The 18699-nt window shown below is 45.4% G+C and overlaps 1 protein-coding gene across 1 annotated transcript; it reads left to right on the top strand.

Annotated features, from left to right (window-relative positions):
• Positions 1-1836: 1836 nt before the first annotated feature.
• LOC124013849 (solute carrier family 22 member 5-like) lies at positions 1837-17868 on the top strand. The gene is made up of 10 exons (XM_046328408.1): positions 1837-2654; positions 14176-14279; positions 14559-14713; positions 14833-15004; positions 15238-15364; positions 15528-15625; positions 16440-16654; positions 16899-17081; positions 17240-17375; positions 17539-17868. The coding sequence occupies exons 1-10, from the start codon at positions 2262-2264 to the stop codon at positions 17615-17617; spliced, it is 1662 nt and encodes a 553-aa protein (XP_046184364.1). The 5' UTR covers positions 1837-2261; the 3' UTR covers positions 17618-17868.
• The last annotated feature ends 831 nt before the right edge of the window (positions 17869-18699 follow it).

Genomic DNA, 18699 nt, shown 5'->3' with positions numbered 1-18699 from the left:
AAGGTGAAATAAAAAATAAATAAAAAATGCATGTTTCAGTGTTACTTGACTTGAGGCGAGCATAAAATTAATTTAGCTCGTCTGGTAGGCTCGCGTCACTGGGCAGCTCGCGGCTGGGTCTCCCTTTCTAGTCTGTAATAGTTTGCAAGCCCTGTCACATCCGAAGAGAGTCAGAGCCGGTGTGGGAGGATTCAATCATAGTCCTGTATTGATGCTTTGCCTGTTTGAGGGTTCGTCTGAGGGCATAGCGGGATTTCTTATAAGCGTCCAGGTTAGAGTCCCATTCCTTGAAAGCAGCAGTTCTAGCATTTAGCTCGTTGCGGATGTTGCCTGTAATCCATGGCTTCTGGTTGGAATATGTTATTACCGTCACTGTGGGGACAACATCGTCGGTCCACTTATTGATGAAACCGGTGACTGAGGTGGTATTCTCCTCAATGCCATTGGATGAATCCCAAAAACATATTCCAGTCTGTGCTTGCAAAACAGCCCTGTAGCGTAGCATCCGCGTCATCTGACCACTTCCGTGATGAGCGAGTCACTGGTACTACCTGCTTTAGTTTTTGCTTGTAAGCAGGAATCAGAGGGATAGAAGGATATGGGAAACACCTATTGTCTGTTAGTCCTCCCCTCTATCCCCTCCCTTTCTTTTATCCTATCATCTGCTTGAAAACTTTTAAGAGAGAGGGAAATAGAGAGACATGAGAGGTTCAAATCTTAGGGACAATTCTAAGGGGCAATTATTGAAATGAACACCATGCAAGAGGCTACAAAGAATGTGTGTGTGTCCTGTCCCCACGAATTGTTTTTTTCTTCCAGCAGTCTGGTTGGAGTCTCTTCTTTTCTATTCGTTGGCTTCAGTTTTGTACATCCCCTCTCCTTTCCTCTTTTTCAACTTCTCCCCCACTTTCACAAGGAAGCAATTGTGTGCCATGTTAATCACACTGTACTATATCTACTAGTGTCACAAGTGACAAAATGTTTACCATTCATTTTTACTGTGTTAAAATTGAATTAGGTTCCATAACATTTCTGTGTAATATACAATAAACTAGAGTTTTTCCAATATTGTGCTTTGCAATGTTAATGAAATGGATTAGTGATCCACCAGTAGAAAACATGACAATGTTTACCATACATTTTTACGGTGTTAAAATTGAATAAGGTTCCCTAACATTTCATTTTAATATACAGTACACATTTATTTTCCAATGTTGCAGCTGGCATAATATGGGAATGTTATGTTTTGCAATGTTAATGACAATGGATTATTAATCTGCTAGTGGCACACATATAAAAATAACTATACTCGTCATTTTTACAGTGATATTTTTCTCACATGGGGTCGTCAAAGTTCACTAATATAAATACTTAAAATAACGAATATTGGGATGGAGCAAGAAAATGTAGTTATTTAACACTTTTTAAAATGTGTAATGTTTCCTTAATGAAATACCCCCCCCCCTAAAAAAATGTTTTTATCATATCAATCTCTCTTAGATCTTGCTGTGAAGTTGTGAGCATGTGTGTTTGCAAAACATTACCCCGTTAGGCTACTGCCTCACTCTACCAGTGATATCAAAGTCATTTTTAATTAAGCGTGAAAATGAATTTGGTATCATTTTGATGAAGGAACATTGAATAAGTGTGCTTCAAACTGTTTGCTTGGAATGATTAGCAGCTATCGTGCATGAGAGTGCATCTGACTCAGTTTCCAAAACAGAAAACACTCTGTACCGTAAAGTGTTGTGTATTCACGCACAAACATTCACTGCAAACCGAAGAACAGTGTCGGCTCACTTGACTGTAGTCTCACTGTGGGAAGGTCTAGGCCAGCTAGGTACAGTAATAAGACTCTGATTCGGCTATATTAAACAACCTATTTTATATCTTGGCGCAGCTTACACTTCTAAAAATGGGTCATTCTAGTTGAGGAAGTTTTTAGATTCAGGCCAGGTTGGTTTAAGGTTGGGTGTTTTGGTCCCAGTCTGGTAGTGTCTGAGGGAGTGCCAGTCAGTCAGTCACACAGATGTGGACAGTTAGTCGATGCTAGAGGCTGTAAATCATTAGTGTTATGGGTTATGTAGACAAAGGTCAGAGCAGAGAATGAAAAGAGGCTGACTTAGATTCCTGGCATCCATGGACTCATATTTATCCTAGAGATCAACAGTGTTGAGGGGAGGAGCTTACAAGTTTACAGGTTACAGCTGCAGCTTTACTCCGCTACAACACCCAGCCATAAGAGGAGGCCTTGGCTCAGCATGAGAGGCTATGAGGATAACACAGCCTTCCTGGGGGAGTGGGGACCCTTTCAACAGACTGTCTTCTTTCTGCTCTGTGCCAGCACCATTCCCAATGGATTCAGCGCCTTCTCCGTCATCTTTCTAGGGGACAGCCCCCCGCACCACTGTTTTGTACCAGACTCGGGCAACCTGAGCGAGGCATGGAGGAAGGCCATCATTCCCATAGAGGTGGTGAATGGACAGGAGGAGGAGAGCAAGTGCAGCAGATACAGGCTGGATGTGGTCAGAAACCTGTCTGCTCTGGGCTACATCCCCGGCCTGGACGTCAACCTCACTGAGGTGGAGCAGGAGTACTGTGTGGATGGATGGAGCTACAGCAAAGATATATACCAGTCCACCATAGTCACTGAGGTGAGTATACAGACATTCTCTCTCTATAAGCTGCTCCTGAAAATGCCCAGGGCAGTTGGGGGACGATTCTGACCCGAGTGATGCGTGCTTAGATGGAAGGTAAATCCCATTTTATGCACGTTTCTCTCCATGCTATTCTGACCATGAACATAAAGGTATACTTTGGGATTTTGGCAATCAAGCCCTTTATCTACTTTCTCAGAGTCAGAAACCACATTTTTTTCTCACAACCCTGTCCCTGGTTGCCATACTCTTGCTTAAAAACGGTTATATTTTAACAAACCTAACACAATGGTAAATCTAAGTGCAGAATATAGGTTCAGGAGTGCGTCAGGAAAATTTGTGCTATTTTCATTATCACAATTATCGGCACACTTGCTGGCATTCGTGCAAAAGGGATGGGATTTGATGAATAAACAACTTGTGGGTGTGTTGAGGCTTGGCCCCTCAATGGCCAATCAGAACATGCTCTATGGAGAAATATGTAGTTGCTTCAGGTTGTGTATTTACAGTCTTATGTATTGCATTGGAATCAAGTACAATTCCAACGTTAGTCCATTTTAGTTTGTTAAATGGCTTACAGAAACAAAATAACAAAATGTAGACCTATCCCATCTTTGCTAAATACACTATATATACAAAAGTATGTGGACACCACTTCAAATGAGTGTATTCGGCTATTTCAGCCACACCCGTTGCTGACAAGTGTATAAAATCGAGCACACAGCCATGCAATCTCCATAGACAAACATTGGCAGTAGAATGGCCTTACTGAAGAGCTCAGTGACTATCAATGTGGTAACGTCATAGGATGCCACCTTTCCAACAACTCAGTTCATCAAATTTCTGCCCTGTTACAGCTGCCCTGGTCAACTGTAAGTGCTGTTATTGCGAAGTGGAAACAGCTAGGAGCATCAACGGCTCAGCCACAAAGTGGTAGGCCACACAAGCTCACAGAACGGGACCGCCGAATGCTGAAGCGTGTAGTACGTAAAAATCGTCTGTCCTCACTACTGAGTTCCAAACTGCCTCTGGAAGCAAAGTCAGCACAAGAACTGTTCGTCGGGAACCTCATGAAATTGGTTTCCGTAGCCGAATAGCCGCACACAAGCCTGAGATCACCATGTGCAATGCCAAGCGTCGCCTGGAGTGGTATAAAGCTCTGGAGCAGTGGAAACGCGCTCACCGAAGTGATGAATCACGCTTCACCATCAGGCAGTCCAATGGACGAATCTGGGTTTGGAGGATGCCAGAAGAACGCTACCTGCCCCAATGCAAAGTGCCAACTAAAAGTTTGTTGGAGGAGGAATAATGGTCTGGGGCTGTTTTTCATGGTTCGGGCTAGGCCCCTTAATTCCAGTGAACGGAATCTTACCGCCACAACATACAATGACATTCTAGACAAACTGTGTGCACAACAGTTTGGGGAAGGACCTTTCCTGTTTCAGCATGACAATGGCCCCTTGCACAAATAGAGGTCCATACAGAAAGGGCGTCGAAGATCAGTGTGGAAGTACATGACTGACCTTACACAGAGCCCTGTGTAATGTGCTCAATTTGGCTGGGCAGCCAGCTAGCTCATGGAAGAGTTTTGGTGGATCCAAACGTCTTTGATTTAAGAATGATGGAGGCCACTGTGTTCTTTGGGACCTTCAATGCTGCAGAAAGGTTTTGGTACTAGGAAAAGTCAGACAAAACTTAAAACCTCAATGTAAATATGGAGTCAACATACAAGTGTAAGTAAAACGAATGTAAATACGTTCGTAATTGTGCTACTAATGCACAAAAACGTCTTGTAAAAGTAATGATGTTTTTGTTTGATTAGCTTTTGGAAATTGTAGAAATAAAACATTTTCCTTTTTCAGAAGTAGCTAGGCAGGCTAATGTTAGTTAACTAATTAATTTGCTAGCTATCATACAGTAGGTGTATATTAATAATTATATAGTTAATATAGACATGCAATCATAATTGACTGTAGCGCATATAAAGCACCCACAAGCTACAGGTGGCTGAAAAACAATCATCGCTGGATGAACGAGTGACGGATTTCCGGGCAAGGGTGGTCCATTTCAAAATCATTCCTTTGTCGCTTGCCCCTTACCCTGCAAGTGTATACTCGTCAGACATCATAATACGTTATTAGAAGTATCCATTTAATTTGAGGGCTGAGGAGATAAGTGTTTGAAACACAGCCAAGGTCTCTGGAGTCTGATGCCCTGGCCAAATGGCAAAAACATTTTATTTTAGACACGTTCAAATTGTGAGATAGGCTTACACTTGGACATGCACAAATGACTATTAAGCTTGGTTGAATAATGATTTATAAATCCACTTAAAATGGTCATAAGACAAACTCTTTCCATCATGCAACATTGCAAGGGTTTCACAAACATTCCCACTTTTGGATGGGATGCAATGGTGAAATTATTTATTTATCCAAGGAATTAAGTCACCGTGTCTAGATCTGCGCAACAAGCTCGCAGAAGCTCGCTTCAGACGCTCGCAACAAACTCGCATCTTCCCAGAACCCTGTTCTCTTGGTAACGTTATCCGTTACCCAAGGGTATTACTTGAGACACACCCAGCATGTTAACGTTAGCTAGCCAGCTACTTGTGTCAACACACTATGAGTAACGTTAGTTCCTTTTCAATGTAGCTAACTAATTAGTGTTAGCAAACACTATTATTGCTAGCTGGATAATCCAACAACTAGCTAGGTAACATTAGCTAGCTAGGCCTAGCTAATGTCTATTTACCAACACAGACCGATGCTGGCACTAAGAACGCACTCAACCAACTCTATAAGGCCATAAGCAAACAAGAAAATGCTCATCCAGAAGCGGCGCTCCTAGTGGTCGTGGACGTTAATGCAGGCAAACTTAAGTCAGTTTTACCACATTTTTACCAGCATGTCACATGTGCAACCAGAGGGAAAAAAACTCGAGACCACCTTCACTCCACACACAGAGATGCATGCAAAGCTCTCCCCCGCCCTCCATTTGGAAAATCTGACCATTATTCTTTCCTCCTGATTCCTGCTTACAAGCAAAAACTAAAGCAGGAAGCACCAGCTACTCGCTCAATACGGTAGTGGTCAGAAGGCGTGGATGCTATGCTACAGGACAGTTTTGCTAGCACAGACTGGAATATGTTCCGGGATTCATCCAATAGCATTGAGGAATACACCACCTCAGTCATCGGCTTCATCAATAAGTACATCGACGACGTCGTCCCCACAGTGACCGTACGTACATATCCCAACCAGAAGCCATGGATTACAGGCAACATCCGCATCGAGCTAAAGGCTAGAGCTGCCGCTTTCAAGGAGCCGGACACTAATCCGGACGCCTATAAGAAATCCTTAGACGAACCATCAAACAAGCAAATCATCAATACAGGATTAAGATTTAATCCTACTGCATCGGCTCTGACACTCGGATGTGGCACGACTTGAAAACGATTACGGACTACAAAGGGAAACCCAGACGAGAGCTGCCTGGTGACGAGAGCTTACCAGACGAGCTCAATGCCTTTTATGCTCGCTTCGAGGCAAGCAACACTAAAGCATGCACGACAGCACCAGCTGTTCTGGATGACTGTGTGGTAGCCGATGTGAGCAAGACCTTTAAACAGGTCAACATTCACAAAGTTGCGGGGCCAGATGGATTACCAGGACGTGTACTCAAAGCATGCTCGGACCAACTGACAAGTGTCTTCACTGACATTTTCAACCTCTCCCTGACTGAGTCTGTAATAGCCACATGTTTGAAGCAGACCACCATATTCCCTGTGTAATCTCAATCGCACCCCACACTGTCCTTTCCCACCTGGACAAAAGGAACACCCATGTGAGAATGCTGTTAATTGACTACAGCTCAGCATTCAACACCATATTGCCCACAAAGCTCATCATTAGGCTAAGGACCCTGGGACTAAACACCTCCCTCTGTAACTGGATCCTGGACATCCTGACGGGCCGCCCCCAGGTGGTAAGGGTAGGCAACAACACATCTGCCACGCTGATCCTCAACACTGGGGCCTCTCAGGGGTGTGTACTTAGTCCACTCCTGTACTCCCTGTTAACCGACGACTGCTTGGCCAAACATGACTCCAAAACCATCATTAAGTTTGCTGACGAAGCAACAGTGGTAGGCCTGATCACCGGCAACGATGAGACAGTGCCAGGACAACAACCTCTCCCTTAATGTGAGCAAGACAAATGAGCTGATAGTAGACTGGAGGAAAAAAGCGGGCCAAACAGGCCCCCATTAACATCAACAGGGCTGTAGTGGAGCAGGTCTAGAGTTTCAAGTTCCTTGGTGTCCACATCATCAATGATCTTTCATGATCAAAAAACACAATGGCAGTCATGAAGAGGGCACGACAACACCTTTTACCCCCAAGCCATAAGACTGCTGAACAATTAATCAGGTTGTCATGCTGGTGAATGAGGACCCAAAAGCGACTTGGCGAAAACAGAGTATTTAATCCAGAATAAACTTTACAAAACAAAAAGCATAATACTACACGTAAAGACGAGAACAGACTGGAGACTTGATCGAGAACTGCAGGTTGCCTCGGGAAGGCACTTGAACCTAGCAGACTCAGACACCTGCTCACCACGCAGCATCTGAGGGAAACACGACACGACAGGGCAAAACATAGACACAGCACGGTGAATTATAAATGAGGATCCGACAGGGCAGGTACGGGAAACAAGGAGAGAAATAGGGACTCTAATCAGGGAAAAGGATCGGGAACAGGTGTGGGAAGACTAAATGATGATTAGGGGAATAGGAACAGCTGGGAGCAGGAACGGAACGATAGAGAGAAGAGAGAGCGAGAGAGGGAGGGGGAGAGAGAGGGCTAGAAAGAGGGAAAGAACCTAATAAGACCAGCAGAGGGAAACGAATAGAATGGGAAGCACAGGGACAAGACATGATAATAAATGACAAAACATGACAGTACCCCCCCACTCACCGAGCGCCTCCTGGCGCACTCGAGGAGGAATCCTGGCGGCAACGGAGGAAATCATCAATGAGTGAACGGTCCAGCACGTCCCGAGACGGAACCCAACTCCTCTCCTCAGGACCGTAACCCTCCCAATCCACTAAGTATTGGTGACCCCGTCCCCGAGAACGCATGTCCATGATCTTATGTACCTTGTAAATAGGTGCGCTCTCGACAAGGACGGGAGGGGGGGAGGGAAGACGAACGGGGGTGCGAAGAAAGGGCTTAACACAGGAGACATGGAAGACAGGATGGACGCGACGAAGATGTCGCGGAAGAAGCAGTCGCACAGCGACAGGATTGACGACCTGGGAGACACGGAACGGACCAATGAACTGCGGAGTCAACTTACGAGAAGCTGTCGTAAGAGGAAGGTTGCGAGTGGAAAGCCACACTCTCTGGCCGCAACAATACCTAGGACTCTTAATCCTGCGTTTATTGGCGGCTCTCTACAGTCTGTGCCCTGTAGCGGCAAAGTGCAGACCTCACCCTCCTCCAGGTGCGCTCACAACGTTGGACAAACGCTTGAGCGGAGGGAACGCTGGACTCGGCAAGCTGGGAAGAGAATAGAGGAGGCTGGTAACCCAGACTACTCTGAAACGGAGATAACCCGGTAGCAGACGAAGGAAGCGAGTTGTGAGCGTATTCTGCCCAGGGGAGCTGTTCTGCCCAAGACGCAGGGTTTCTGAAAGAAAGGCTGCGTAGTATGCGACCAATCGTCTGATTGGCCCTCTCTGCTTGACCGTTAGACTGGGGATGAAACCCGGAAGAGAGACTGACGGACGCACCAATCAAACGACAGAACTCCCTCCAAAATTGTGACGTGAATTGCGGGCCTCTGTCTGAAACGGCGTCTAACGGGAGGCCATGAATTCTGAACACATTCTCGATAATGATTTGTGCCGTCTCCTTAGCGGAAGGAAGTTTAGCGAGGGGAATGAAATGTGCCGCCTTAGAGAACCTATCGACAACCGTAAGAATCACAGTCTTCCCCGCAGACAAAGGCAGACCGGTAATGAAGTCTAGGGCGATGTGAGACCATGGTCGAGAAGGAATGGGGAGCGGTCTGAGACGACCGGCAGGAGGAGAGTTACCCGACTTAGTCTGCGCGCAGTCCGAACAAGCAGCCACGAAACGGCGCGTGTCACGCTCCTGAGTCGGCCACCAAAATCGCTGGCGAATAGACGCAAGAGTGCCTCGAACACCGGGATGACCAGCTAACTTGGCAGAGTGAGCCCACTGAAGAACAGCCAGACGAGTGGAAACAGGAACGAAAAGGAGGTTACTAGGACAAGCACGCGGCGACGCAGTGTGCGTGAGTGCTTGCTTAACCTGTCTTTCAATTCCCCAGACTGTCAACCCGACAACACGCCCATAAGGAAGAATCCCCTCGGGATCAGTAGAAGCCACAGAAGAACTAAACAGACGGGATAAGGCATCAGGCTTGGTGTTCTTGCTACCCGGACGGTAAGAAATCACAAACTCGAAACGAGCGAAAAACAACGCCCAACGAGCTTGACGGGCATTAAGTCGTTTGGCAGAACGGATGTACTCAAGGTTCTTATGGTCTGTCCAAACGACAAAAGGAACGGTCGCCCCCTCCAACCACTGTCGCCATTCGCCTAGGGCTAAGCGGATGGCGAGCAGTTCACGGTTACCCACATCATAGTTGCGCTCAGATGGCGACAGGCGATGAGAAAAATAAGCGCAAGGATGAACCTTATCGTCAGACTGGAAGCGCTGGGATAGAATGGCTCCCACGCCTACCTCTGAAGCGTCAACCTCGACAATGAATTGTCTAGTGACGTCAGGAGTAACGAGGATAGGAGCGGACGTAAAACGTTCTTTTAGAAGATCAAAAGCTCCCTGGGCGGAACCGGACCACTTAAAACACGTCTTGACAGAAGTAAGAGCTGTGAGAGGGGCAGCAACTTGACCGAAATTACGAATGAAACGCCGATAGAAATTAGCGAAACCTAAAAAGCGCTGCAACTCGACACGTGACCTTGGAACGGGCCAATCACTGACAGCTTGGACCTTAGCGGAATCCATCTGAATGCCTTCAGCGGAAATAACGGAACCGAGAAAAGTAACGGAGGAGACATGAAAAGAACACTTCTCAGCCTTTACGTAGAGACAATTCTCTAAAAGGCGCTGTAGAACACGTCGAACGTGCTGAACATGAATCTCGAGTGACGGTGAAAAAATCAGGATATCGTCAAGATAGACAAAAACAAAGATGTTCAGCATGTCTCTCAGAACATCATTAACTAATGCCTGAAAAACAGCTGGCGCATTGGCGAGACCAAACGGCAGAACCCGGTACTCAAAATGCCCTAACGGAGTGTTAAACGCCGTTTTCCACTCGTCCCCCTCTCTGATGCGCACGAGATGGTAAGCGTTACGAAGGTCCAACTTAGTAAAGCACCTGGCTCCCTGCAGAATCTCGAAGGCTGATGACATAAGGGGAAGCGGATAACGATTCTTAACCGTTATGTCATTCAGCCCTCGATAATCCACGCAGGGGCGCAGAGTACCGTCCTTCTTCTTAACAAAAAGAACCCCGCCCCGGCCGGAGAGGAAGAAGGCACTATGGTACCGGCGTCAAGAGACACAGATAAATAATCCTCGAGAGCCTTACATTCGGGAGCCGACAGAGAGTATAGTCTACCCCGAGGAGGAGTGGTCCCCGGAAGGAGATCAATACTACAATCATACGACCGGTGAGGAGGAAGGGAGTTGGCTCGGGACCGACTGAAGACCGTGCGCAGATCATGATATTCCTCCGGCACTCCTGTCAAATCGCCAGGTTCCTCCTGAGAAGTGGGGACAGAAGAAATGGGAGGGATGGCAGACATTAAGCACTTCACATGACAAGATACGTTCCAGGATAGGATAGAATTACAAGACCAATTAATAGAAGGATTATGACATACTAGCCAGGGATGACCCAAAACAACAGGTGTGAAAGGTGAACGAAAAATCAAAAAGAAATAGTCTCACTGTGGTTACCAGATACTGTGAGAGTTAAAGGTAGTGTCTCAAATTTGATACTGGGAAGATGACTACCATCTAAGGCAAACATGGGCGTAGGCTTGTCTAACTGTCTGAAAGGAATGTTATGTTTCCGAACCCATGCTTCGTCCATGAAACAACCCTCAGCCCCAGAGTCAATCAAGGCACTGCATGTAGCACCCGAACCGGTCCAGCGTAGATGGACCGACATAGTAGTACAAGATCTAGATGAAGAGACCTGAGTAGTAGCGCTCACCAGTAGCCCTCCGCTTACTGATGGGCTCTGGCCTCTTACTGGACATGAATTAACAAAATGTCCATCAAATCCGCAATAGAGGCACAGGCGGTTGGTGATCCTCCGTTCCCTCTCCTTAGTCGAGATGCGAATCCCTCCCAGCTGCATGGGCTCAGTCTCAGAGCCAGAGGAGGGAGATGGTTGCGATGCGGAGCAGGGAAACACCGTTGATGCGAGCTCTCTTCCACGAGCCTGGTGACGAAGATCTACCCGTCGTTCTATGCGGATGGCGAGAGCAATCAAAGAGTCCACACTGGAAGGAACCTCCCGAGAGAGAATCTCATCTTTGACCACTGTGTGGAGTCCCTCCAGAAAACGAGCGAGCAGCGCCGGCTCGTTCCAGTCACTAGAGGCAGCAAGAGTACGAAACTCTATAGAGTAATCCATTATGGATCGATCACCTTGGCATAGGGAAGCCAGGACCCTAGAAGCCTCCCCACCAAAAACTGAACGGTCAAAAACCCGAATCATCTCCTCTTTAAAGTTCTGGTAATTGTTAGAACAATCAGCCCTTGCCTCCCAGATAGCTGTGCCCCACTCTCGGGCCCGGCCAGTAAGGAGTGAAATGACGTAAGCAACCCGAGCTCTCTCTCTAGAGTATGTGTTGGGTTGGAGAGAGAACACAATCTCACACTGGGTGAAAGGAGCGGCACTCAGTGGGCTGCCCGGAGTAGCAAGGTGGGTTATTAACCCTAGGTTCTGGAGGCTCGGCAGGCCAGGAAGTAACAGGTGGCACGAGACGAAGACTCTGGAACTGTCCAGAGAGGTCGGAAACCTGAGCGGCCAGGTTCTCCACGGCATGGCGAGCAGCAGACAATTCCTGCTCGTGTCTGCCGAGCATGGCTCCTTGGATCTCGACGGCAGTGTTACGAGCGTCTGTAGTCGCTGGGTCCATTCCATGGTCGGATCCTTCTGTCATGCTGGTGAATGAGGACCCAAAAGCGACTTGGCGAAAACAGAGTATTTAATCCAGAATAAACTTTACAAAACAAAAAGCATAATACTACACGTAAAGACGAGAACAGACTGGAGACTTGATCGAGAACTGCAGGTTGCCTCGGGAAGGCACTTGAACCTAGCAGACTCAGACACCTGCTCACCACGCAGCATCTGAGGGAAACACGACACGACAGGGCAAAACATAGACACAGCACGGTGAATTATAAATGAGGATCCGACAGGGCAGGTACGGGAAACAAGGAGAGAAATAGGGACTCTAATCAGGGAAAAGGATCGGGAACAGGTGTGGGAAGACTAAATGATGATTAGGGGAATAGGAACAGCTGGGAGCAGGAACGGAACGATAGAGAGAAGAGAGAGCGAGAGAGGGAGGGGGAGAGAGAGGGCTAGAAAGAGGGAAAGAACCTAATAAGACCAGCAGAGGGAAACGAATAGAATGGGAAGCACAGGGACAAGACATGATAATAAATGACAAAACATGACACAGGTGGCCACCGGACATTAACATGTGGGGCGGCAGGGTAGCCTAGTGGTTAGAGCGTTGGACTAGTAACCGAAAAGTTGTAAGTTTGAATCCCCGAGCTGACAAGGTACAAATCTGTCGTTCTGCCCCTGAACAGGCAGTTAACCCACTGTTCCTAGGCCGTCATTGAAAATACGAATTTGTTCTTAACTGACTTGCCTAGTAAAATAAAATAAAACATTTGTTTTGCACATTGCTGCTACTCGCTGTTTATTATCTGTGCATAGTCACTTCACCTTTTAGTCACTTTTGTTTATTTGGTAACATTTTCTTAACTCTTCTTGAACTGCACTGTTGGTTAAGGGTTTGAAAGTAACAATTTCACGGTAAGGTCTACTCTTGTTGTATTCGGCGCATGTGACAAATAAAGTTTGATTTGAACAATTTCTTTGTAGATATTTACACTTGGTAACGAGTAATAAGTAATTATATAGAAATTGATATAGGTTCTTTGTAACAACTAGCGACAACTTTGTATTTATGCAGATATTACAGATATGTACTCTTATGTACTCTGTGGTATATTAGTGTGTATATTTTCTCTCTTGGATATTGCTTTCAGAAGTTGGCGATTTAGATTGTCAGAATGGGTAACATACTTTGTAGGTACACAATAATTACAAGTAAGTACACTTCAAGATACACTTCATTTTAACTAGCAAAATCCTGTGTAACACCTCGTAATTACATTGTACCTTTGCAGGTATTACATGTACTCTGTGGTGTACTAGTGTGTTTATTCTCCCACTTGGATGGCGATTCCTGAATCCTTCAAATAAGGGCCAGGTTGTCAGGGTGGGTAATGTACTATATAAGTACACATTAATTACAAGTAAGTATCCCTCAAGATACACTTCATTTTAACTTGCTAAATACTGTGTAACATGTAGTAATTACATTGTAATTATGCAGATATTACATGTACTCTGTGTTGTACTTGAGGGTTTATCCTCTCACTTGGATGGTAACGAGGTTCAGGTTGTCATAATGGGTAAAGTACACATGAATTAGAAATGATTATTTAAATTATAATCTGGGATGACAGCGGTATGGTAGACCCCAGTCAGTGAGATTGACCTACTGTATATCTGATCTGTTTTTGTAAATTCAACCAAGCTAACCCAGATAGTTCACTTTTTGGAGGCAAGTGCTAGCAACAACATTGAGTAGAGATTTTGACTGTAATAAGGACCCATTAAAATGAAGTGTTACCGAAAGGGGTGAATTCCTAAGTGGGAATTGTCCCCTACGATTCTATTGGGATGTATCAAAGCTCTGCTCAAGTTACTGATATACAATATATTATGCTTTAAAAAATCAGGATGATCTCAGGTAAATGAGTGACTTTACTACTCTAGTATCTCATTCTACTCACAGAATGATTGTCTATATTCAAAACCATGTGACCATAACATCAGCGTGAGGTGTGAAGAGGTTCCTCAACAGACCAAAGTCAGTTAGGTCATCACATGACAAAGAGAAATGCAAGCCTGAGTAACAAAACCTAGACAGACAACAAAAATAAAGTTGGATTGCCCCCCCCCCCCTCACTCCATAGAAGCCTTTCGTAGAACCAGCATTTCTGAACTTGATTTGTCTGATGGGAATTTTCTGTTGTATGTTGATGCACTGAAGTTTGCACCATCGACTGTTCGCCCAATATGTATAACAATCAATGATTTTTTCTCACTGTTCCCTGAATGCTGTTGTGTTTCAGTTTGACTTAGTGTGCAATGACAAATGGAAGCAGCCATTCACTTCCTCTGTGTACTTCCTTGGGGTGCTGTGTGGCTCCTTCATCTCTGGACAGCTCTCTGACCGGTACTCCACCTCATGATGATCACTAAACAGTAAGGACGCATCCCAAATGGAACACTTACCTTTATAGTGCACTATAGTTCATAGTGCACTAGTTCATAGTGCACTATAAAGGAATAAAGTGGGATGGGGTGCAGCCTAATCTTTGTTGATCTGTATGGATGGACTGACTAGACCTATTTGCAGCTTCATAAAATCCACAATAACATCTTTGGAATACTAACTCTTTGACTGAAGAAAGTCCCCTCTCTTCTGATCTCTAAGTCCCTTGTGTGTTTATAGGTTTGGGCGAAAGCCTGTCCTTTTTGTGACCATGGCAGTCCAGACACTCTTTACCTTTGTTCAAGTCTTTTCTCAGTCCTGGGAAATGTTCTCAGTCCTCTTCTTCATTGTGGGACTGGGGCAAATATCCAACTATGTGGCAGCGTTCGTATTGGGTGAGTCATGCAAATCACAGGTTTAAGTGATGCCATTCTTACAATCTTGGGTGAAATATAGTAAAACTGTAATAAAGCCTCAAGTCTGGATTTCTTTGTTTATTTATTGCTTTATTCAGGCACAGAAATCTTGACGGCCACAGTGCGTGTCCTATACGTTACACTGGGGGTGTGTCTGTTCTTTGCCTTCGGCTACATGATGCTGCCTCTCCTGGCATTCTTCATCCGGGACTGGAGGTCGCTCCTTCTGGTTATGTCTGTGCCTGGCCTGGTATACATCCCCCTCTGGTGGTAGGTCATGGGTAACACACCTTCGACATCAACCAAAGGTCACAGGCAACAGTCTTCATTCATAAACGGTCACAAAATGCAGACATTTTTACATGAGAAATAAACTGTACATGAGAAAATACTTCTGAAATACGCTAAACTATGATCTTTCCTCATTCTTGGCTTATTTTAATCATGTTTATGAAACCTAGTGTATTGTTTTGAACATTTACTTTAAATTCATTGTGCAACAGGTTCATCCCAGAGTCTCCCAGATGGCTGCTCTCTCAGGGAAGAGTGGAGGAGGCTGAGGCCATACTGAGAGACGCTGCCAGGAGGAACAGAGTCACAGCACCAGAGGTCATCTTTGAGGAGTCAGAGGTATCTCCTTATTAAAATACTAAGCAGGTGCACCTGACGGACATCATAATCTCTATGAGATGGAATAAATGATTCATTTTGTGGCATATGCAGTCTGACTGAGTTAACATAGAATTCATCTCGGCAACGCAGATGAATGTGTGCTACTAACACTGATTTACAGGGTGAAGAGAAACCTAAACCAGAGGAACATCACAGTCCTCTGGACCTCCTGAAGACTAGCAACATTCGTAAAATCACCCTCATATTGGCTCTAGTGTGGTGAGCATCCATTAAAACTCACACGGTCACACTGGGACACTCCCGAAGTCTACTCTTTTGAGCCCTATCTCGTGATCATGGCATGCCATTCAGACATATGTAAAGCATTATTTACAGGGAAGGTATACCTGCAGCGATCCACTTCTAACTGACTGGCCTATTGCCATGATCTTCAGTCTGTGAATATCTTTGACCACAGCCATAGTAGCCATGGTTACATCACGGTAGCATGATGTAACAGTAAATCAAATCAAATCAAATCATATTTTATTTGTCACATACACATGGTTAGCAGATGTTAATGCGAGTGTAGCGAAATGCTTGTGCTTCAGTAGAAGCTGTTCTTGGTTTCTCGCAGTCATAGACTGAATTGTACACCAACTTACAAGAATACATGATAGTAACATGATTGTAACATTATGTATTTACTTTACCCAACTAGCTCATCCCAGGACAGATGTTTGACAAAAGGGGGGTTGCATGTGGAAGTGCATATGTTGAGGGACACTTAACTACACAGGTCAATGTTTGACGAGGTTAACAGATAGTAACAATGTTAATGTGTGTCAACAGTTCGAAAGATCAGGTTGAAGGGGCAACTAAGAAACAAAATAATGTTATCCAAAAAGTTATGCAAAACCTGGTTAACGAAGCATCCTTGACCATACCACTTCACTCTGCCTCTCCACAATACTATGTACTGTAGGCCTACAGTGGCTTTACCTGGCTGTCCTCACCTATTGTGAAAAGTCTCACTTCAGACGGCTGATATTTGCATTGTTTTCGTGTTCCATGCTTTCAATGTGCCATCCAGGTTCACCCTGAGTATGGGCTACTTCGCCATATCCCTGAACACATCCCGTCTCCATGGAGACCCCTACATGAACTGTTTCATCTCTGCTGCCATCGAGGTGCCTGCTTACGTCATCAGCTGGCTCTTCTTGCGCTACCTACCCAGGAGGATATCTGCCTCCGCTAGCATGCTGCTAGGAGGGGGAGCTCTCTACTTCATCCAGCTGGTACCGCCAAGTAAGACTGTGTACCAAATGGCACCCTATTTCCCCATAGGGCCCTGGTCAAAAGGAGTGCCCTATAAAGGGAATAGGGTGTCATTTGGGATGCATACAGAAACTAGCCTGACTCGCAGTTCTTGGTCCCACAATACAGTGTCATAACCATGACAAAGATCACCAATAGTGCACAAATAACAAAAGGCACTCAAAAAAAGATTTAGGCTTTGATTAACAATACCATATGTATCTCTCTGGCCCAGGTCTACCTAGCCTATCCATAGCCCTGGAGATGTTGGGTAAATTTGGCATGGCCATTGGTACTGCACTGATGTATGCCTACACTGGAGAGCTGTATCCCACAGTGATCAGGAACACTGCGCTAGGCTCCTGTGCCATGATCTCTCGGGTAGGCAGTATCATCGCTCCCTACATCATGACCTTGAGTGAGTGTTTATTTTCAATGCAACAATTGACCACACGGTGCTGCTTAAAAGAGCCACATTCATATTCTGCTTTTCTGGCTATATATTATGGCAAGTCCCTTGCAATGTTTGAAATAGATGAATAATTGTGTTCTCTCTCTCTTTCTTTCTCTCTGAAGGTACCTATTATAAGTATTTGCCATACATTTTACTGGGGAGTCTTCTTGTGCTGTCAGCTGTGACCATTCCTCTTTTACCAGAGAGCTTTGGCCATCCTCTACCAGAGACCATTAAGCAGATGCACAAACAAAAGTGGTGAGCAATACGCATCACCTCATACTGTAGTTTAGTTGATTGGTTTCTCAGCATTATTACAGGTTATTTATGAAACAGTTGTAATTAAAAACACTGAATGACTCCGCTGATGTTGATTATGAGTGAAAACAATCCTTTAATAGTGTGTTAATCTTTCCTTCAGGCTAAAGTGCCCATCTCTGAAGAGGATGAGAGACCACCTGAACAGCCCAATGATGAAGCCAAATGACACTAGATTGTAATTACTTTATAACTGCTTTGAAAATACACTAAAAGTATGTGGACACCGTTTCAAATGAGTGGATATGGCTATTTCAGCCACACCGGTTTCTGACACGTGTATACAACTGAGCACACATCCATGCACTCTCCATAGACAAACATTGGCAGTAGAATGGCCCTTACTGAAGTGCTCAATTACTTTCAACGTGGCACCGTCATAGGATACCACCTTTCCAACAAGTCAGTTCATCAAATTTCTGCCCTGCTCAACTGTAAGTGCTGTTATTGTGAAGTGGAAATGTCTAGGAGCAACAACGGCTCAGCCGCGAAGTGGTAAGCCACACAAGAACTGTTCGTCGGGAGCTTAATGAAACGGGTTTCCATGGCCAAGCAGCTGCACACAAGCCTGAGATCACCATGTTTAATGCCAAGCGTCGCTGGAGTGGTGTAAAGGTCGCCGCCAGTGGACTCTGGCGCAGTGGAAACGCTTTCTCTGGAGTGATGAATCACGCTTCACCATCTGGCAGTCCGACAGATGAATCTGGGTTTGGCGGATGCCAGGAGAACGCTACCTACCCCAATGCATAGTGCCAACTGTAAAGTTTGGTGGAGGAGGAATAATGGTCTGGACCTGTTTTTCATGGTTTGGGCTAGGCCCCTTAGTTCCAGTGAAGGGAAATATTAACGCTAAAATGACATTCTAGACAATTCTGTGCTTCCAACTTGGTGTCAACAGTTTGTGGAAGGTCCTTTCCTGTTTCAGCATGACAATGTCCCTGTGCACAACGTGAGGTCCATACAGAAATGGTTTGCTGAGATTGGTGTTCACTGGCCTGCACAGAGACCTGACTTCAACCCCATCAAACACCTTTGAGATTAATTGGACTGCCGACTGCAACCATGGCCTAATCGCCCAACATCAGCGCCCGACCTCATTAATGCTCGTAGCTGAATGGAAGCCCTGCAGCAATGTTCCAACATCTAATGGAAAGCCTCCCCAGAAGTGTGGAGGCTGTTATACCAGCAAAGGGGGACCAACTCCCTATTAATGCCCATGATTTTGGAATGAGCAAGTGTCCACATACTTTTGGCCATACAGTGT

Source organism: Oncorhynchus gorbuscha, linkage group LG02, assembly GCF_021184085.1.
Source record: "Oncorhynchus gorbuscha isolate QuinsamMale2020 ecotype Even-year linkage group LG02, OgorEven_v1.0, whole genome shotgun sequence".
NCBI lineage: Eukaryota > Metazoa > Chordata > Actinopteri > Salmoniformes > Salmonidae > Oncorhynchus > Oncorhynchus gorbuscha.
This window is presented reverse-complemented; position numbering and strand designations above follow the sequence as displayed.